This window comes from Pieris napi, chromosome 18 (assembly GCF_905475465.1).
Source record: "Pieris napi chromosome 18, ilPieNapi1.2, whole genome shotgun sequence".
Taxonomy (NCBI): domain Eukaryota; kingdom Metazoa; phylum Arthropoda; class Insecta; order Lepidoptera; family Pieridae; genus Pieris; species Pieris napi.
The window spans coordinates 3,128,196-3,150,645 of NC_062251.1; the positions used below are offsets into that span (position 1 = coordinate 3,128,196).

The 22,450-nt window shown below is 32.5% G+C and overlaps 1 protein-coding gene and 4 long non-coding RNA genes across 9 annotated transcripts; 4 read left to right on the forward strand and 1 right to left on the reverse strand.

Annotated features, from left to right (window-relative positions):
- Positions 1-1,716, forward strand: LOC125058491. The gene is made up of 2 exons (XR_007118420.1): positions 1-1,299; positions 1,348-1,716. It is a non-coding gene; the product is annotated as an uncharacterized LOC125058491 (long non-coding RNA).
- A 1,301-nt stretch (positions 1,717-3,017) lies between these two features.
- On the forward strand, positions 3,018-5,056 carry LOC125058473. Of its 5 annotated transcripts, none has more exons than XM_047662563.1 (7): positions 3,018-3,214; positions 3,288-3,530; positions 3,620-3,751; positions 3,873-3,947; positions 4,032-4,100; positions 4,262-4,346; positions 4,422-5,056. In XM_047662563.1, exons 2-7 carry the CDS (start codon positions 3,333-3,335, stop codon positions 4,688-4,690), a joined length of 828 nt encoding a protein of 275 aa, XP_047518519.1. In that variant the 5' UTR covers positions 3,018-3,214; positions 3,288-3,332; the 3' UTR covers positions 4,691-5,056. The 5 variants fall into 5 exon arrangements, with proteins under 5 accessions (XP_047518519.1, XP_047518520.1, XP_047518522.1 ...); XM_047662564.1 differs by having other exon boundaries at positions 3,297-3,530; XM_047662566.1 differs by having other exon boundaries at positions 3,391-3,530.
- A 484-nt stretch (positions 5,057-5,540) lies between these two features.
- LOC125058487 lies at positions 5,541-7,805 on the forward strand. Its single transcript, XR_007118416.1, has 2 exons — positions 5,541-5,823; positions 7,638-7,805. It is a non-coding gene; the product is annotated as an uncharacterized LOC125058487 (long non-coding RNA).
- A 4,958-nt stretch (positions 7,806-12,763) lies between these two features.
- Positions 12,764-14,830, forward strand: LOC125058489. The gene is made up of 2 exons (XR_007118418.1): positions 12,764-12,962; positions 14,382-14,830. It is a non-coding gene; the product is annotated as an uncharacterized LOC125058489 (long non-coding RNA).
- A 4,531-nt stretch (positions 14,831-19,361) lies between these two features.
- Positions 19,362-22,176, reverse strand: LOC125058483. Its single transcript, XR_007118411.1, has 3 exons — positions 22,052-22,176; positions 21,361-21,416; positions 19,362-19,702 (listed from the first exon to the last, which is right to left on the reverse strand). It is a non-coding gene; the product is annotated as an uncharacterized LOC125058483 (long non-coding RNA).
- Between the last annotated feature and the right edge of the window lie 274 nt (positions 22,177-22,450).

The window sequence follows — 22,450 nt, forward strand, 5'->3', positions numbered from 1 at the left end:
CTTTGGTGAAACCGTACTGTTGTTCATGAAAGATGGAGTTTTTATTAAAGTGACATAACATTTGATTGAGCATTAACTTTTCAAACACCTTACTGAGAGCTGGCAGAATTGACACAGGTCTATAATTATTGGGTTCTTTACTATCACCGGATTTGAACAACGGAACTACTTTACTGTGTTTCATGAGATCCGGAAAGACTCCTTGGTCTATGCTGGTGTTAAATATGAAAGCTAAATAAGGCGCAATAGTTTCGATGATAGAACTACAGACTTTTACAGACAATCCCCAAAGATCTTCTGTAGATTTAATTTTAAGATCTTTAAAAGCTTTTATAACAGCCTGGTGGTTTGTATATTGAAATCGAAACTCCGTAGGGCATGCCCTTACATTCTTCGTAAGTAACGCAAAAGAAAGTGCGGATGATGAACTTAAAGCTTCGGTAGTTTTAAAGGGAATATTGATAAAAAAGTTTTCAAATTCCTGAGCTATTTCTGCATTTGAGTTTATTGGGCCATGTGCAGTCTCTAAGTTAAATTCAGTATTACGCTGTTTTTTTCTACCAGTTTCATTATTTATTATTTGCCAGGTAGTTTTTATTTTGTCATCCGCTGATTTCAATTCAATTTTGCACACACTTTTAAAAGTTTTTGAATATTTCGCAACATGCTGATGAAAGTTTGTATTTTTTACATGTTGCCTTAGGCCATACAGTTCAAAAAGTTTATCCCTGCTCTTACGAATACCTGGAGTCGCCCAATCACTAAATAAGAACTTGGTGTAAATACTTTTTGTCTTTTGTGGAACAATGTCATTAAATTGCGATTTTAACAAGGTAAAAAACTCCGCATAGAACTCATTAGGGTCCCAAATATTATTAAAGTTTTGAACACACAATTTACTGGTCAAGATATTATTTAATTTCTCTAAATTTTTACATGTAATTGGCCTATACCTTATTTGAATTTTTTGTACAGGTATGTAGGCACAAAACGTTATTGTTTGTCCACTGTGATCAGAAGGCAATTTATTAACAATTTCTTTATGTAAGTAATCACAATTACAAAAAATATTATCTATACAAGTGGCAGAAGAAGCTGTCACTCTAGTTGGTTCCATAAAAACATTAGACAGATTAAATGATTTAAAAAGACTTATTAATCTGATACTATTTGAGTTTGTTTCTAATAAGTTAATATTAAAATCACCACTTATGATGATTGATTTACTACTAGTACTAAGTTTTTTTAACACATCTTCCATTACAGAATCAAATACAGATAGATTCTGATAGCCCGGAGGTCTGTAAACACAAGAATCAAATACAGATAGATTCTGATAGCCCGGAGGTCTGTAAACACATACTACAACATGCTTATCGAGCTCGACACAGGACAATTCTATAGAATGTTCAACTGACAATCTGATAATGTCTTTCCTTTCTTTAGATTTAACAGAATTTTTGATTAATATTAATGATCCACCATGTATCATACACTTCCGGCTGAAATAGCTAACTACACAATAATTTTCATAATTAATAGACATTATCTGATGATCATTTAACCAATGTTCAGTTAAACAAATAATATCGAACTTGGTTTTTTCTAAAAACATTTCTATTTCCAGTAATTTGGAAGAGCAACCTTGAATATTCTGATGAAATAATCTTAAAGTATGTTGCTTTCCTTTTGGTTTATTAAAACATGTTAAATTGCCAGAAGATACCTTTTTATTATCCACAAATAATAATTGATTATTTAAACGGTTAACTTCTGTTGTCTTACAGCCTAGTTTAAAGTACTATCCGGAGTGACCTCTACAGTTGTAGAATAACCTAAGGTATGTGTTTCAGCAGGAAGAGTATACTCTATCTGACTGGTATTGGCCTCCAAGTATGTTGGTATTATAGGTGGACCCTCCTTCGTACAACATAAAGATATATTATCAATCACTGTGTTGTTAGTGTAACTAGGCAACACAGTCTCGTCACTAATCCTAGAATTTGTTATATTAGCTATAACCTTGTTAATATTGTATGCTATCAACATAGCAATCAACCGTCTACATTCAAAAGACAGAGATAATTTAAAATTGTTAACTGTCAAAGTTTATATTTAGTAAAACAAATAACGACAGTGTTGCCAACTTGGGGGTTTTCTCCCCAACTTTAGGGGTAATCACGATGTCCAGGGGTTTTTAAGGGGTACATTTATTTAGGGGGATTTTTGGGGGGCAATTTATTCAAGATTTTTTTTCTCTACTAACACGATTCTATACAATTTATATTAAGCTTCTAACGCAATAAACAAACTAAACCTAATATAAACTCCAAGCCTGGCTACAGCTTCAATATCGGAAAACAATAATTTCATGTGACAAATTTGTTCCTTCTGCCCGTATATTCAAATCATTTAACGTCAATGTGTACGCTTTCAAAAATTTCGGCAACAGCAAAACGCAGCGCGTTATCCAGGCCGATGCCTTCGACGAAATATTAGGAGCTTATTCCAATGACATTTAATAACATTGTATTATAAAAAGCACATTGAAGCAATTCGTTTTTTATTTTAATTCTGTCTCGTTTAACTATAACAGATATAGATAAAAAAGAAAAAGTACAAAAAGCTTTAAAAATAATGTATGAAAAGAAATTGAAACGCTAAAATATGTCTGCCAAGAAACGTTGTGAAAAAAATGAAATAGAAGAAAGTAAAGTTAAATAATAAAAAAAATAAGAATCGTTTCATCTCATTGGTTTTAATTTTATTCGGTTATTGATTAACAATTACAAATATGTAAAATGTACTCACGTAAATACAACAGCTATTTTTTACTACTTCAACGCATTTTTAATTCATATTTGGAATTACGTCTCAATCCAAGTGTACAACAAAAACTTTAGGGGTTTTGATCGACATTTTAGGGGTATTTGAAGTTGGTCGTAGGGGTACATGTTGTAGGAGTTGGCAACCCTGAATAACGTATATTTCATATTTGTTTTTTACTACGTACTAAAAGGAAAATAATTATGCAAGATCTGAGAGTGAAGCAAAAATCTTAATTCTAATTATTGTAATGGTTGAAGTCTAATATAAGTCTATTGTTTTAATTTCAAAACAGAAAGAATTACTTTGGCAACGACAACTTTTTAGGTAACTTAAGATTAATTGTAATGAGTTTTTAAGTGTTCGGCAAAAGCGATATTATTTAAGTGTAAGTTTCATGTTACATTATGTTACGTAGCAAACTCAAAGTTTAGTTTACTATCATTCCACTTATTTGTTAGCATTCACAGGATACAGACATCTTAATAATATAATAGTATTTTAAAATGCAAAGAAGAGCCCATCCGTCGGAAATTCAGTTGGAAATATTATTGAAATTTTTAGAACATCAACCTAGCTTAGCGAAAGGATTTTTAAAACATACCGCAGCTAGAGAGCATGCTCATATCGAGTGGTCCAAGTTAGCTTCGAAACTAAATAGTGTAAGCGGTGGGTGTGTTAAATCTCCGAAAAGATGGATGAAGGTATGTTATAAAATCATAAAATTTTGTAGGTCTTGTACTTATAATTAAGATGAAATATAGGCATGTAATGCCCTATTTTCTACTTATAGTATTGGAGTGATAAAAAGAGTGCAGTTAAAAAAAAAGCAGCCATAAGGACAGGTCTTAGAGGTCAAACTGGCGGTGGTATATCAGAGATAATGCAATTAACTAAATTGGAAGAGCGCATTCTTACTTTAACGGTGGGTGACAGATTTTATGAAGGAGATTTTTAACTTCGAGTTTAGTCAAAAACCTACATCCAAAAATCCTTATGCCTTAAATATTTTAATGAATGTGCTTATTAATATATATTTCTCACAGGACCCTACCAGCAGTTCCTCAGGCAGTATAAGAATTTTTACACCATCACATAGTATTGCACCAGTTTCTTTAATTGTAAGTCAAGTAGAAAATAATAAAGTGTTTATGAATTTAGTAATTAATATTTTAATAGTACCGTTATCATATTTTAACTTTTAGGAACCAAATACAATATCTAACATTAGCCCAAAGATTCAAGAGACCCCAACAATTGCTGAAAATATTGATGTGAGTTACTATCTATTCCTTTTAAAAATTGATAGATTCTTGGTAACACATAAAAAAGAAATCATTTACCGCTGATGCTTTATAATTAAGAAAGAAATCATCAATATAAATGTTAAGATAATTGTAATTACATAAATAAATCTTTAAATAATAAATTTTAGGATAGCACAATATATACATTGATTAACTCAGATGTTGAAACCTCTAAGTATCCAGAACAACCCCAGTCATCTTCCGATGTCTCAAGTAAGAAGAATTTAATTTTTAGTATATTGTACTTAATACTGATTACTCCATAACATATAATGTGTGATATTACAGTCCCTAGTCGAGTGAGAAGGCGTTTTCGGCTACAACCCTCACCGCCAAGTCAACACCGTAACTACCTTAATAGCATAACTGAAAAATTATTAAGAATAGAAGAACAGCGATTGGACCTGGACAAAAAACTTTTAGATCTACTCAATCAACAATCAATAAATAACAACCTATTAATACAAACTGTCAATCACGGCCAGCAGGCCATAAGCGAAAGCCAGAAGGCTATGGCTGAAGCTCTTACAGCGATTGCAATTGCAATTAATAAGTAATCTGTGTATTTTAATTTAATAATTAATTACTTAAGTTCTAGTTAAAAATACGTAATAAGTATAACATTAAGTACTAAAATATAACAAGTTTTAAAAGTAGGAGAAATAACTTTATAGTTAACTCATGATAAATAAGCAATGCAGCACCAAAATTTTAAACATTTAATCCGTCTAGTTTTGGCTTAAACTTGATTAGGAGCACTATATACTAAATTAAGAAAACTACAAAGAGTAAGTTTTGAAATATATAATTAATATCATTATGATTTAAAATTAAATAATACAAGCAAAATAAATGGCAAGCAGTAAAAACACATTTATTTCTTATAAGTCTGGGATTACTCAGTGATTTTTTTTTTTCAAAATATATTTCTATTTAATTAAATAGAAATATATTTTGAATACACTGGTATTATTAAAATAAGGTTTGAAATGTATCTTTGTGATTACTTCCTATGTGAATGTTACTGTGATATGTGATAAAAATTGTGTAACTGTACCGTATAAATATTGTACTTCAAGTAAAATAAAAATATAAAAACTAATATGAGAAATATAAGCAAAGTTATTGTTTTATTACATTAGTCTTGAGTTAATAATATATTATTTATATATAAATAATCAAATACTGGAAAAGGAGTCATTATAGTGAATAAAGTTCAGTTTACATTTGAAAAATTAAATAAATAAATATTTATTATTATTCTCTTACATTAAGTGTAACATAAATTCTATTATTATTCGAATGTTGTTTTTAAATTATGTCCAATTTAAAATTGTGCCGTAGCATCTTCCGTGGGCAACTTCATTCTGTTAATTTTGTGTCACGGTGCGCGCGCATCGTAAACTTTCACTCTCATCAATTTTTCATAACGCGCCTAAAGAAGTAAAACTTCAAAAATATCTAAAACATAATAATAAAACCTTCCACTCTTGTGAACTCAGCTACGTTACAACCCAATTATAGCTTATTTTAATTACATGTATATATTATTTTTATTAATATTTAAACCAAGGAGGCGAGGCTAGTGTATATTATATATTTAAGTACGAGTAACGACTTTAAGATATAAAATAGTTAGAGCTCGTATCTCGATTGAAGTGGAGTTGTGCGTGATTTAATTAAAAATGAAGTAAGTGTTTATTTTTTTTAAACAGTAGCAAACTTAGCGGTAGGTTTCGACTCGGGCTGAGGTTGATATCCAGAAACGTTTACATTCTTGTTTCTCAATGGGGGAACGCTGCCAGTATATTCGGAACCTTGCCTAAAGGGACTCCTTTTAATAATCTTTATATATATAAATTACGTGTGACGTTGTTTGTCCGCTATGGACTGCTAAACTACCGAACCGATATCAATCAAATTTAAACACCGAGTGCAGTTTGATCTAACTTAAAAGATAGGATAGCTTACATCTCAATTTATACCCGCAAAATTATTTTATTGCAAAATATTTGTTTATTATTTAATAGTCACAATTCTAAGAGATTTGACTGTGTTGAAAGTACCAACGTTTCACATAAGCTACAATTTAATGGCATAACTACCAATAAAGCATGGTGGTCCCCATGACTGGTGTTCTCCTACCGTTTCCCTTGAATAGTTTACTACTATGTAATATAAGAAAAACCTTAGCCACAGCAACGCTTGGCCGGTCTCCTAGTATATTATAGTTATTATATGTTAAGGTTGGTTAGAAACTCTTCATGTTTGATACTTATTGTCAAGCCTTTTTCTAAGTTAATAAAACATGTAGCCCAATGAATTGACGTATGTTGGGTCATTCTCCAGATCACGTACTTGATTATAAGCAAAATCTTGAAAAGTGTCATAATAATAAGCTGTTTATTTAAGTTTAAGGAGAGTAAAAACAAAAAATATGGAGATAAATTTACTCTGCAAACTGTATTCATTCAATGAGGTCATTGACCAATTATTTGTATTTCGTTGTAATAATAATGTAGTTGTAGTCGTGTGTTTCATATTATAGTAGAAACCCCAGACAAAGGGTCCTCATAGTCTTGCGGTCTTATTAAGTGGCAGCTAGGTGAGGGGTACCGGGTTCGATTCCCGGTTCGAGGGCAACTTTTAATTTAATTTAAACTAGCTGACCTGGCTAACTTCGTTCCGCCCTACAACCTTATAATATCGTTGTTACTTTAATTTAACTTATTTTAGGATTTCATTAATGTTAAGTATTACATTAATACAACTTTTTTGCAAGTACAGAAATGTTTTATTGCTTGCCATTGCGAAAGAAGAATGGCAGTTTTACACATTAGGCATCTTCTCTCTAGCGTCAATATGGCGATACTGCATGTTAAGCACTTTCTGATATCCAACATATTTTGATCAGGATCAAAGCATGGTTATGCATCTCCTTATTCACCTCAAGATCGGAATTTCTTGAACTGACACGAATTCGACGTAAAATGATGCGTAGTTTTGTCAACAGATGGCACCATATGGTTTTTGCATTCGTAAAATTAATTAATTTATTTATTGTTATTCGATAACTTATCCGATATTTTATTGCTTATTCTGCTATTCGGGAGGGAAACAAATCCAACAAATCAAAAACCATGGCAATCGGTCCAGCCGTTCTCGAGTTATAAGTGTTGTAACAAACACGACTTTCTTTTATATATATAGATTTAAATACAAAATTGGCTTTCAATTCAATTTTGACAATTATAAACTTGATTTTAGGTTTCAAATCGTTATATCTTTTTGCCTATTTTATGTTCATTATTTTAATTTTATTAAATTCTGTAAAACATATAATTCACTGCGAGCTTTTGGTCTAAAATCTAAATCATGCCAGTTCCCTCACGACGTTTGCTATCACTATATAATATCTATCATAGATAACTTTTTTTGTACTTACCGTTAGAAATATATCTTCATTAACCAGTCTTTTTAGTAAATCACAAATGTTTTTTCTAGATTTCTACTACTCTGCCTGTTAGCCGCGTATTGCTACGCCGATGACTCTAGTGGAGCATTACTATCAAAAATTGAAGAACATCAAATGAAACTTCGCGTTTGGGAAGAAGATAACTCCCAGTTATTGTCTACTCTCATCGAAGAACAAAAGAAATACGACAATGCCAAGGAAAACGAAGTTGTATTGTTACAAACTGTCGACTATTTGGTTAAAACTAACATGGAAATGTTAGAAAATGTTTTAAATGGACTAAAGAAAATACAAATGAACCTAAGTGACGACCACATGGGAGAAGAAGGCCTTGAAAATAAAAACGGCGAAATTGAAGAAGATGCTTCGTCTAATAATTATAAAACAGACTCCGATGTCGAAACAGATCGGTATGTTAAAAGTCTTATGAAAAGTTATAGAAACCGAACCTGATGGACAAAAATAATTGTTATAGTTTATATAATAATTTCGAATAATTAGGAGACAATAAACATGTTTTAAAGAAGAATATGAATCTGCTACTGTTTATATTACATGAATAGATTTTTAAGTGAAAAAACATAACATATACAGTATAAATTCTTTATAACGAATTTCTAAGGACTGAGCATTTACGTTATAGAGATATTTCGTTATAGGGAGCGAAGATTTAGTGTATGGGTATTGGGTTAAACCAAATAATTTTTCTTGTATTTTCGTTATTACAAATGACGTTATAAAGAGTTTAACTGTATATTAAACATACTATTTATAGTTGTTTATTGAGTTTATTGAAGATAATATTAAGTTTTACGACATAAATTTTTTTCAAATCATTACTTTTTGTTTACTTCGGACCCCACTGTGAAAAAAAATTATTCTACCGAAAAGTGATCCTGTACTACAAGTTTAGGGGAATTTAATAGGGATTCTGAAAAGGTATTACACATGGCCATGAGTAGCTCTAATATCTTTCAATCGGTCATGGTCATCAGAAATCTGAGGCCCAGACCTAAAGAGGCTGTAGCACCACTGATTTTTTTTATTGTTTATCAGAATGCCAAATCGTAATATTACTCATACTTCACATGATTTGAGAGCGGCATCCTGTGTGTTTGAAAAGTGATTATCACAATCGGAAGGCTGATACCAACCGCTCTTGATTAGTAAATTTATATTGGCGTATCATTTTTATTTTAGACAATATTATTACCTTTTTTCTCGCAATATATTATTTATGAAAATATTTATTTATTTATTTATAACAGAAATACATACATTATCCTTACAGACTATGCCAATACGATAATGTCGAGAAACAATTAATAAAATACAATAAAGTAGGTACATATATAATATTAAGCACATAATAAACACAATATCGCTACTGTGAATTCACTCTGCGAACATATAAATATGTCGATAGTGTCGGAGACAGCATTCAGTAGGCGCAACGTCTTTGATTATGGGGATCTGTGCAACAGACTGGTTCTTGCCCTTGGTATCGCAAATAGCCTAGGCCTTCGTCGTCGCACATATCCCATCGGTACTAAGAAATATTATGTATGTATTCAAAAATAGTGATAAGTTTACTAGAATAGAACATACGCACAATGTTAATACTCGGAACAAACGCAGGCTGCAATTTCCCCGTACTAGACTATTTAAAGTTAGTAATTCTTTTTTGGGAAAAGGGATAATAATAATAATAGCCTTTATTTCCAAAACTTAACTATAATAGATTAGAACTTTCATTGATTTTGAATTGAAAAATTAACTTTTAACATAACGTAAAATACACTTTAACATTTAGGAATAATCATTTGCTTGTCAGGTTTTGGTTTGTCCACCGTTGGACATAGGCCTCCTCCATCCGTTTCCACTCGTGTCTGTCGTGGGCCAGGCGCGGCCAGGTGACCCCGGCGACGGCGGTGATGTCATCCGCCCAGCGCCGGCGCGGGCGCCCCTGTGGTCGGCGCGCGTTGCGCGGGTACCAGTGCAGCATTCTCTCGCTCCATCGGTTGTCGCACTTTCTTGCTGTGAAAAGGGATACTCTTCTTTAATAAAATCCCAGATACTCTTTTATCTCTGCCTTTTAATAAAGCCGTGTAAAAAGGCTTACTATAAAGTTAACGATTATCTAGTTGATAAAAGCTAGTGTTAGACAGGCTACTTCTAATTAATCTGCGATATTTGTTTTATAATAAGTGTTGTTTGATGATTTGCTATTTTAAAAGAGTACTGAGAGTTTTTTACGCCGGATTTTTCTCTCGGCCTACACCCTCTGTCTTCTTTGCCGATGAGTAGGGAAGCCCACAAATTCAAATTTAATGACGTGGAATAAGTTTTACATGTACCTTATGTTCCATAATAAACATATCATATCAAATATAGCTTCAACGGCAGAGTTGTATATACGGTTGTCATAAATACCATCTCTTCGTCCAGCATCAGGAGGTTCACGATTTGGTCGACGCCATGTTAGGTGCCACATATTTGGCGTCTTTTTTATAAATATAAAATAATATATCAATGAAAATACCTTGTTTGATTTACATCTGGATATGCACAATGGACCTAGCGAGAGTCTACCAACTAAGTGCGGCGACTGACTCCACCAACCTATAACCTTAATACTTATCTGGAGTAAATTTATTTGAAGAAAACGAATTTTTAAGGAACCGAGCATTTTCTCCGTTACAGAGTTATCGTTATAGGGAGAGAAGAGAGAAAACACCAAATTTAACCAATTACAATAATATATATATAATGGATAGGTGTCAATGGTGCGTTTAGTAACTGTGACCAAAATTTCCTACAGGCAATGTTATCTAAGAATAATGACACGCGTGTTAATGCAATTAACAATAACAAAGGCGAGACGGCTGTTTATGACCTCAGGTGTCTTTCTTAGAAATTCGGCGCTTCAAAAGTTATGTTTTATTATAAAAACACTTAAGTATGTTGTTGATGTCTAAATATGAAAATATTTCTTAGTTATAGAGCTATTTTGTTATAAAGAGTGAATTATTGTATGCGGTCTGTGTCAAACCAACCAAATTATATATTTTTTACGTTTTAGAGAGGTTTTCGTTATATCGAAAGACGGTATCAAGAGTTTATACTGTATTTAGAATATTTCAAATGATGGGTCCTGCCCAATTCACTTAAAGGTTTTGAGATTATATCTCAAAAAGTAATACATATCTATATCAACGACTGATTTTAAATGTAAAATAAAAAAAATCGTGGCTTCGTTTTTCTCCAAACGTTACAAAAACTTTATGTAACTTTAATTGTATAGTTTAAAGCTATCAATCGAGTTATGGCCATAGCTTATTTTTTTATGAATAAACCGAAGTTGTGTATTTATACCGTAAGTAAAATTACCCATTTTGATACTTTTTTTTCAGAATACATTAACAAACGCTGTAAAGTTCTAAAAAAGCAAAACTCTATCCATCAGAAACATTTGTTGTAAATTAATACATATTAACCAAATGATGGTACGCCATCTAGTTATTGTACGGACAAAGAAAGGGTGTACAGTCAAACCTGGATAAGTGAGAGTTCAAGGGAGCACAATCTCATTCTCGCTTATAGAGGTTTCTCACTAATCCGAGTTTCTCGCTAATGCAGGTACATGGGTAGCGTTTCTCTCTTATAGAGATACGCAGCAATAACAAGGAAGTAGTCAGGAAGGAAAACCCGACTTATTTTTATATAGTAGATAAGTATTTTATATTTAATGAAAAATAATTAATTGAAATCTCAAATGACGAATTGTAAATTAAATTCTACTTCTACTCATCAGGATTACCTTAGGAAATAAAGGATACATATACTAGTTACCTGGCTATCGTAGAATGGTTTTTATATTTCTGTAGTGTCTGTTATTGCGGAATCTCCAACACGAGATAAGCGACATTTAAATGATTGTTTATATTAACGTTATCGTTTTGGTAAGAGCCCATGAATCTGGGTATCTTATATATACATATATATATATATAAAATGTTATGTACTGAGTGTATGTCAGTTAATATGTTTTATTGGAAACGTAAGCGTAAATTCCGCGCAGCCTATACGACAAGATTTAAAAACCATTTCAGATTTTTTATAGAGCCTATAAATTGTTTTATAATTGAGTTTAAAATAAAATTATTAGATGACGTTAGGATGATAAGCCAGTTCTTTTTGTCCGTTGAACGCCCTTGAGTTGCATTTAATTTTTTTTTTATTTTTTTTAAAGACAATTCACACTAATTGACCTAGTCCCATGCTAAGCTGGTGAAGCTTGTGTTATGGGTACAACGGATATACATACATATTATAGATAGATAGACATATGAATACATATTTAAACACCCAAGACCTAAGCACTACACCAAATGCTCATCACATCGATGTTCGTCTCAGCCGGGGATCGAACCCTCGACCCATGGATTCGCAGTCAGGGGTACTAACAACTAGACCAATGAGTCGTTAATATATATATTTATGACTGAAGCGATAGAAGTCCATAGTAACTAGTAAACTGGAAAACTTCATTAAATAACACGCGTAATGTATAGACGTTAGAAGTTATACTTCTTTGGCGTAACAAGATAAAAATATTTTCAAAAATTATATCTTTCGCCTTATTCTACGTTTGTAGAAAAAACGACACTAACAATAGAAAAAAAATACTCTCATCATTTTTCCCTAACGCGCAAAAAGAAGTATTACTTCAAAAACCAATGATAAAAAAAGGGTGCGTGTACTTATGTACGCCCTTAAGAAGTTATACTTCTTTGGCATTATTAAAAATAGTTTTTGATTGCATGCAAATAATTAATTACAATTAAATAATCAAATACTGGAAAAGGAGTCTTTATAGTGAATAAAGTTCAGTTTACATTTGAAAAATTAAATAAATAAATATTTATTATTCTCTTACATTAAGTGTAACATAAATTCTATTATTATTCGAATGTTGTTTTTAAATTATGTCCAATTTAAAATTATGCCGTAGCATCTTCCGTGGGCAACTTCATTCTGTTAATTTTGTGTCACGGTGCGCGCGCATCGTAAACTTTCACTCTCATCAATTTTTCATAACGCGCCTAAAGAAGTATAACTTCAAAAATATCTAAAACATAATAATAAAACATTCCACTCTTACAGGTACGTTACAACCCAATTATAGCTTGTTTTAATTACATGTATATATTATTTTTATTAATATTTAAACCAAGGAGGCGAGGCTAGTGTATATTATATATTTAAATACGAGTAATAACTTTAAGATATAAAATAGTTAGAGCTCGTATCTCGATTGAAGTGGAGTTGTGCGTGATTTAATTAAAAATGAAGTAAGTGTTTATTTTTTTTAAACAGTAGCAAACTTAGCGGTAGGTTTCGACTCGGGATGAGGTTGATATTCAGAAACGTTTACATTCTTGTTTCTCAAAGGGGGAACGCTGCCAGTATATTCGGAACCTTGCCTAAAGGGACTCCTTTTAATAATCTTTATATTTTGTTTGTCTGTTTGTATTAGTTGTTTGTCCGCTATGGACTGCTAAACTACCGAACCGATATCAATCAAATTTACACACCGTGTGCAGTTTGATCTAACTTAAAAGATAGGATAGCTTACATCTCAATTTATACCCGCAAAATTATTTTATTGCAAAATATTTGTTTATTATTTAATAGTCACAATTCTAAGAGATTTGACTGTGTCGAAAGTACCAACGTTTCACATAAGCTACAATTTAATGGCATAACCACCAATAAAGCATGGTGGTCCCCATGACTGGTGTTCTCCTACCGTTTCCCTTGAATAGTTTACTACTATGTAATATAAGAAAAACCTAGCCACAGCAACGCTTGGCCGGTCTCCTAGTATATTATAGTTATTATTTGTTAAGGTTGGTTAGAAACTCTTCATGTTTGTTACTTATTGTCAAGCCTTTTTCTAAGTTAATAAAACATGAAGCCCAATGAATTGACGTATGTTGGTCATTCTCCAGATCACGTACTTGATTATAAGCAAAATATTGAAGTGTCATAATTGATTTAGGCTCGACTTTTTGCAATGTCATAGCTGTATGTAATATGGAGATAAATTATCTCTGCAAACTGTATTCATTCAATGAGGTCATTGACCAATTATTTGTATTTCGTTGTAATAATAATGTAGTTGTAGTCGTGTGTTTCATATTATAGTAGAAACCTCAAACAAAGGGGCCTCATAGTCTTGCGGTCTTATTAAGTGGCAGCTAGGTGAGGGGTACCGGGTTCGATTCCCGGTTCGAGGGCAACTTTTAATTTAATTTACATTTGTTCTCGGCCTTTGGGAGGGTTGTGCGGTACCGGGCGAGTGCCTAAACCGTACATGGAGGACATGGTCGAATTTCTAAGGCAAAAAGCACGAATTATAAAAATCTTATACTTGACGCTGGCTAATGCACAAACCATGCCAGAGCAATAAAAAAAAAACCCCAGACAAATACAAAATTGGCTTTCAATTCAATTTTGACAATTATAAACTTGATTAGGTTTCAAATCGTTATATCTATTTGCCTATTTTATGTTCATTATTTTAATCTTATTAAATTCTGTAAAACATATAATTCACTGCGAGCTTTTAACTAAAATCTAAATCATGCCCTTACGACGTTTGCTATCATTATATAATATCTATCATAGATAACTTTTTTTTGTACTTATCGTTAGAAATATATCTTCATTAACCAGTCTTTTTAGTAAATCACAATTGTTTTTTCTAGATTTCTACTACTCTGCCTGCTTGCCGCGTATTGCTACGCCGATGACTCTAGTGAAGCATTACTATCAAAAATTGAAGAACATCAAATGAAACTTCGCGTTTGGGAAGAAGATAACTCCCAGTTATTGTCTACTCTCATCGAAGAACAAAAGAAATACGACAATGCCAAGAAAAATGAAGTTGTATTGTTACAAATTGTCGACTATTTGGTTAAAACTAACATGGAAATGTTAGAAAATGTTTTAAATGGACTAAAGAAAATACAAATGAACCTAAGTGACGAACAAATGGGAGAAGAAGGCCTTGTAAATAAAAACGGCGAAATTGAAGAAGTTGCTTCGTCTAATAATTATAAAACAGACTCCGATGTCGAAACAGATCGGTGGGTTAAAAGTTTTATGAAAAGTAATAGAAACCGAACCTGATGGACAAAAATAATTGTTATAGTTTGTATAATAATTTCGAATAATAATAAAAAATAAAATAAAAAAATAAAATAGCCTTTATTGCTGTTACTATCTTACAATAATACTCATTAATTAATACATGCCTAACATAATGACTTTCTAAATACTTTTCTAGTAAATTAAATTTAAATTACTTTCGAAGTACTTACTAAATTAAATTGGTTTAATCATTGTATGTTCGGCAACTGGATGTTTGTCTGGAACAGCTTGTCTGTCGACAAAGGCCTCCTCTAAAGATTTCCACGTATTCCTGTCTTTTGCTAAACGAGTCCATACCGGACCAGCTATTTTGTTGAAGTCGTCTTCCCATCTTTTCGTTTGCCTACCTCTTTTTCTTCTGGTATCTCTTGGATACCACTCAGTTACTATCCTTGTCCATTTTTCTGTACTTTCTCTCAACATATTATGTCCGGTCCAACGCCATTTAAGCTGTCTGTAGATTGTGTGTACATTTTTGAATTTTGTTTTCTTTTTAATTTCTTTAATTTTACTCTATCTCTTCTTTTTATACCTAAAATACTCCTTTCCATTGCGTTTTGGCAGACTTTTAATTTATTTTCTTGCCTTTCTGTTAACGCCCATGTCTGGCACCCATATAATAGGCATGGTATAATGCATGTTTCTAATATTTTCTTTTTTCCTGTCATTGGCATATCTGTGTCCTTCATTATTTCTCTAAGAGACCAAAACCGTTTCAAAGCATTAGTTATTCTTCTCTCTATTTCTCTGTTCATGCAATCATCTGCAGATATAAGTTGGCCCAAATATATGTATCCATTTACATATTCTATTGGTTCATTATTTACTATTATTTGTTCATTGTTTACTGTTAGTTGGGCGTTCGTCATAATTTTGGTTTTGGTTAAGTTCATTGACAGACCGGCCTTAGCACTTTCATTGGATAGTTGCTGCAACATAAGACCTACAACGCACTAGCGGCTGGCCGCAATGCGGTGTGCCGCTGCGGCGGGCCGCACATCGATTATTATATGAAACCGCACGATAACAACGCACTGACTTGCGGTCAACCGTCAACCGCTCCGGTTGATCTGGAGCTCCGGCGAGCCGCACCGGTTGAATGATGCGGCGCGCCGCGTCCCCTCCACGCACTCGGCGCGGTTAGCCGTCCTACCTACGTCATCACATATAATTATTTAACAAATGTAAACAAAATATTGTAAACCTATTTTAAAAGAGTAAAAAATAAAAAAATAAAATATGTTTATTATGGAACATAAGATACATGTATCACTTATTCCACGTCATTAAATTTGAATTTGTAATATTTCAAGAAGCACTGACGAGTGACGATTGCGGCAGACCGCAATAGGACCGCAATAGGGACGATTAGCCGGAATACGGCAGGCCGCTACGGCGGACCGTATATACCGCGGCCCGCCGCAGCGGCACACCGCATTGCGGCCAGCCGCTAGTGCGTTGTAGGCCTAAGTCCCAGTGTTCCTGCGTCCTCTGAGAACAAAATCAAATCAAATCATCTGCGAAGCGTAGATGGTTGAGGTTTTGGCCATTTATATTGAGTCTCATTACGAATAATAAGGAGACAATATATATGTTTTAAAGAAGAATATGAATCTGCTACTGTTTCTATTACATGAATAGATTTATAAGTGAAAAAACATAACATATACAGTATAAATTTTTATAACGAATTTCAAAGGACTGAGCATTTACGTTATAGAGATATTTCGTTATAGGGAGCGAAGATTTAGTGTATGGGTATTGGGTTAAACCAAATAATTTTTCTCGTATTTTCGTTATTACAAATGTCGTTATAAAGAGTTTTACTGTATATTAGACATACTATATTTATAGTTGTTTATTATTTTTATTTATTATTGAGTGTATTGAAGATAATATTAAGTTTTACGATATAAATTTTTTTCAAATCATAACTTTTTCTTTACTTCGGTACCCACTGTGAAAAAAAATTAGTCTACCGAAAACTGATCCTGTATTACAAGTTTTGGCGCATTTAATAGGGATTCTGAAAAGGTATTATTACACATGGCCATGAGTCGCACTAATATCTTTCAATCGATCATGGTCATCAGAAATCCGAAAGAGGCTGTAGCACCACTGATTTTTTGGAGTTTACTCCTTAAAAAACGATTTCAGTTATAAGGCCCGATACGGAAATTTTATGAGGAGTAAAATCAAGTGTAACACGAAAAGTTGAGGCGTTATGTAGAAAGACATTGTCAGTGTTGACAGGTGTAAAAAATAAAAGTAGATTGTCTAGCGTGCCATAGAGTTTTGTCAATAGTAAGTGGTCAGTGAAATTAAAACTAAAAAGATTGTTCATTCTTATTCTTCTCTTACTATAAAGGTAACTTTGGTCACAGAAAGAAAATCCTATTTGGGCATAGATGATGTAGGTACGTTTTATTTCTACTACAAACATTTATATTATAAAAACATATATTCTTACCACCTTTAGTATGAAAATATGGTCGACAGCCACAGAACACTATCGCCATTTTATCGTTCGTAAGGAGTAAACTCCAATCGTGCGTCGTAGCTGACACACACACACTTTTTTTTTTGTTTATCATAATGCCAAATCGTAATATTACTTATTTCTTGACATGATTTGAGAGCGGCATCCTGTGTGTGTTTGAAAAGTGATTATTACAATCGGAAGGCTGATACCAACCTCTCTTGATTAGTAAATTTATATTGGCGTATCATTTTTATTTTAGACAATATGTGCAAATTCTATTCAAACACGCCGTCAGTTTACAGGTAAAGCTATCATTAATAGTTTTCGCAGCGCACACGATTGAAGGAGGTTTTTTGTTAATTTTTTGTACACCTTGGGTTAGATTATTCAAGTTTTAGTAAGCATCCCTATTTTTTGAAAATGAAACATAGCCTATGTCACTCGGGAATAGTGTAGCTTGCCAACGGTGAAAGAATTTTTGAAATCGGTCCTGTAGTTTCGGAGCCTATTCATTTCAAACAAACAAAAAATCAAACCTTTCCCCTTTATAATATTATAGTATAGACATATAATTCTATTTATTATTTTATTTTTATGCGAAATTCATTTAAAAAGACACAGAGCTTATAAATTTTTATTTATTACAGTACATGCAAAAATAACAATGACTTAAATTGACGTTTTACATAATTAAAATAAACTAAAGGCATCCATTTTGTTATCGATCCTTTCTTTAAAAGCAATGAATGATTATTGGTCTGCCAACGCAAAGCTTTTTCCCGAAATCGAATCGAACCGTGAGTTTGACAAAATAAATTATTGTGATAAGTCTAATTTATAAGGTAAGACTCATTTGGTGGTTTTAGTGATTGTTAGTTGAAGTGAAACTTCTTTAGTCGCATTTTTACGGATGAAACGTCACGAAGATGTGCAGCGTTTTTGTCGAAGATAATGGAGAGAGCGATCGAGACCGTTTGAGAGAAAGTGAGAAGTGCGAATTACCTTATAGAAATTCTATTTAAAAATAAATTTCGAATTTATGAAATATAAGTATTTTATATTTAATGAAAAATAATTAATTGAAATCTCAAATGACGAATTGTAAATCAAAGTGCCACGTGTTTTTATTATCGAAGAAGTTAATTTAAAAAAAGGGTGCGTGTACTTATTTACGCGCGTATGAAGTTATACTTCTTTGGCATTATTAAAAATAGTTTTTGATTGCATGCAAATAATTACAATTAAATAATCAAAGACTGGAAAAGGAGTCATTATAATCAATAAAGTTCAGTTTACATTTGAAAATTTCACTCGCATCAATTTTTCATAACGCACCTAAAGAAGTATAACTTCAAAAATGAAATTTATAATTTGTATTAATTGATTGACATGTGTAAAGTACGCACGCACTTTTATATAGTTAAACCATTGATATACAAAAAACCCAAGACGCACATTCAACGTCTAAAAAACGTCCTCAAAAAATGAGCGCAACATTCTAAATTGTGCGCTCATTTCAAATAGTCTCAATAAGTGGAGTCGATGTTATTTATTTGTGTTTTTTTTTTATAAATAAATTTATTTACTTTTGAACTTTTTTGTGTGTAGTTTTTGACAAATATATTTACGCTATATAAAGTGTATGTCAGGAGGTCGCCAATTTAACATTTTTTTTTAATTTAAAGAAAAATCTTTTTAACCGGATTAAAGTTATATATTATTATAAATTTACAACTATTTAACATCCAACACCTTTTGTCTTCAGTCACCGTGACCACGCACGCTGTAAAGCACCCGAAAAGTCGGATAAATTTAAAATTATGTTAAATAGTTGTAAATAAAAAAGTCATGTTCGACTCCACTCAATACCTTGTCCTACCGACCACGGTCGGTCGTAAAATTTCGCGTAAGGTTTATTTTGCAATAATATATGCTTGTAACATATACTGTTATAGACATACTGTTATAGAAAGGGACAGAAATAGTGTTTCGGGACACTTTCGAGCGTTACTTTTATTCGAGACTGTGCATCTTGGGTTTTTGTATATCAATGAGTTAAACGCAAGATATGTTATAACTGAAGCCTATGGCAAGTCGCATTCCGTGTTGTCATTGGTCCAAAGGTAAGTTCTTTGATATGCTACTGTCATTATTTCTATAATATCTTTTAGTAACGTCGATGTCCTATGAGGCTTCCAATGTTCCACACAGTGTCAGAAACAGTATGAAGTATGCCCTCAGCAAGATTCGGGTTGTGCACTGGTTGGTAAGGACCGATCATAGGGTTTTGGTATGGTGGTGGCATGTTGTACGGATTCGGGACGTTCATGTTGCTATTTATGTTGTAATTGTTGTTGCGGGTTTCTACGTAATTGTTTACTGTAGTTGGCGTCACTGAAACAAAAGAATACGAGGCGCTTTATTAGAGTGTATTAGACTTCAATATCTAAATTCAGGTAAAATTGTACTCGAAATTTTAGAAAATACTTTTGCGTAAAACGGAATAAGCCGGCAGAAGTGAAAACTTGAATATTAACGTTGTGCATTTTTGATATATTGGAATGGTGAGGGAATAATTTTAAATTTTACAATTTGCCAGCTGTCTATTCTCCATCCGTCTTACGAAACTTACAAAAAATAATTAAAATTAGTATTAAATAATTCAATTAAGACAATTCACTATTTTTTAAGTTGCCATGTTTTATTCGCGTCAGTCTGACGAAATCGTTAATAATAAAGCTTTAGACGTTTAGCAAAATTAAACCTTAATGTAATGACTTAAGATCCAATTCCACATGCATCAATGTACCTGAGGAAAGAGACAAATGAATTAAAACCGTAACTATCAATTCAATTCAATTCAAATTCAATTCAATTCAAAAATCATTTAATCATGTAGGTAACACATTGTACAGTTATATAGCACGAAGGTTCATAATCCTTTAAAAAAACATCTATCTTACGAATTTGTCCTGACGCGAGTTTAACATTTTTTATCCATTCCAAAAAAGTGTACAACGCCGCTAAAGAAGTTTTCACTTCAAAAATATTATGCATTTACCAAATATTAGATCACCTTTAGCACGAGTTGTCTGGAATATATATTTAATAAGCAATAAGGCACACAGCCTCTAGACTTATTATCAAAAATTATGTTTAATATGAAAGTAGCGTGATTAAAAAAATAAATATTTTTTTAATTTTATCCATTATAATATAACTGGGAAGTCGGTCGCTACATCAGGAATCTGGGATACGTGTGTTATAACAGTTGCCAATACATTATATGAATATACTGTGTAAAATAAAGTGCGACGCTCAACCCTGTGCGTTCAAATCTTTTTTTTTTATGACTCTGGCACGGTTTGTGCATTAGCCAGCGTCAAGTATAAGATTTTTATAATTCCTGCTTTTTTGCCTTAGAAATTCGACCATGTCCTCCATGTACGGTTGAGGCACTCGCCCGGTACCGCACAACCCTCCCAAAGGCCGAGAACAAATTTAAATTTAATTAAAACTTGCCCTCGAACCGGGAATCGAACCCGGTACCCCTCACCTAGCTGCCACTTAATAAGACCGCAAGGCTATAAGGCCCCTAAAAATAATTCAAATCTTGTACTTTCCTTGTAATCCTAAAACCAATGTATTTTCTTTTTACGCAATAGAAACTCGTTTGTACAGTGAACGAAAATATTGCGAGGATACTGGCATGTCCTAGGGTAAGATTTGAGACTAAGGGTATGTTTCACAATGTACGGATAAGTTCAACATAAGTTCCAAATTAGCTATTTAATACTTATTAGTAGGATAAACACTATTGTTGCGTTTCACGACTGTCAGATAGAGCTATTCGTCACATAAAGTCCATCATAAGTTATGAGTCCGATGAATGTCAAATAGCACAATTTATCGCCCAAATAATTTATGTGTTGCATAGCTATTTGGTACTTTATCCATACATTGTGAAACAGACCCTTAGACAACTATTATACCCATATATCTCAAATTGCAAATACGTTTTCGACATCCAGGAGTTCTACTTAGCTACCTACCTCCATTGTTGGCTTGACAGGCAACCACCAACAGCGAACAGATCAACGCGACTAACCTGAAACGAATCAGAGATTAAATCCTGTTTGAAGATTAAACTAAGACCACTTGGAACTGGGCGTAAGAAGACATGTTTTTTGGATTGCATAACATGTTTCTTAGATTTTTGAGTAGGGCAAAAAGGTATTGGGTTTTTGTCGAAGAAAAAGGAGAGAGCGATTGAAACCAATGAACAAATTCTATTTTAAAATTAAAATTTCGTTAAGACAATTTATGAAATACTAGTATTTTATATTTTATGAAAAATAATTTATTGAATTCTCAAATGATGAATTGTAAATTAAAATGCCACGTATTTTTTTTATCGAAGAAATGAATTAAAGAAATATTATTTGTATTAATTTTCGACACTTTAATATTTTAATGACAATTAAATTCATTAAATTCCTAACATATATTCCTTTTTCCCTCCCTCTAAGTCTCGGAAATCTAAAGTTAAGAAAACTTAAAAAAACTTAAAAATTAGTTTGCCAAAGAATTTTCACTTCTGACATGTGTACTTTGTACGCACGCACTTTTTTCCATTAAAAAGCTCTGGACGGCAAATTAAAAACCCATTTGCAATTACGATTCCTTTTTGTATATAAGATGTTTGGTTACAATTAGAAACTCTTAAACCAGAATAAAACTTACTTCATATTAATATGAGGATAATTGGCACTTCAAACCAAATACGCGACCAACCAAATGACAAGAACACTGTATATTGTTAATCAAATTTATTCCCCAGATAATATTTATAACTAGCTACTGATGCAGGTCTCACTTGCTTGCTTACGATAACTTTAAAGTAATGTTTGCAACCAAAAAAAATTTTCGTCGTCGACAGCGTTGAATTTCTGTATCTCTTTCTAGATGAAGTTTCTTAATATATAAGTTTCTTAATAGAAAAGTCCAGTCCTGCCCTGCGATTCTGTAACTCACTTTTCGAACTCACACAGCGGTTTTCGCATCGGCGGTCGCTCTCAAATGAGTCGTGAAGCAGTCATTTTATGATTTGGCATTCTGAAAAGGTGGGAGCTTGTAGTTTAT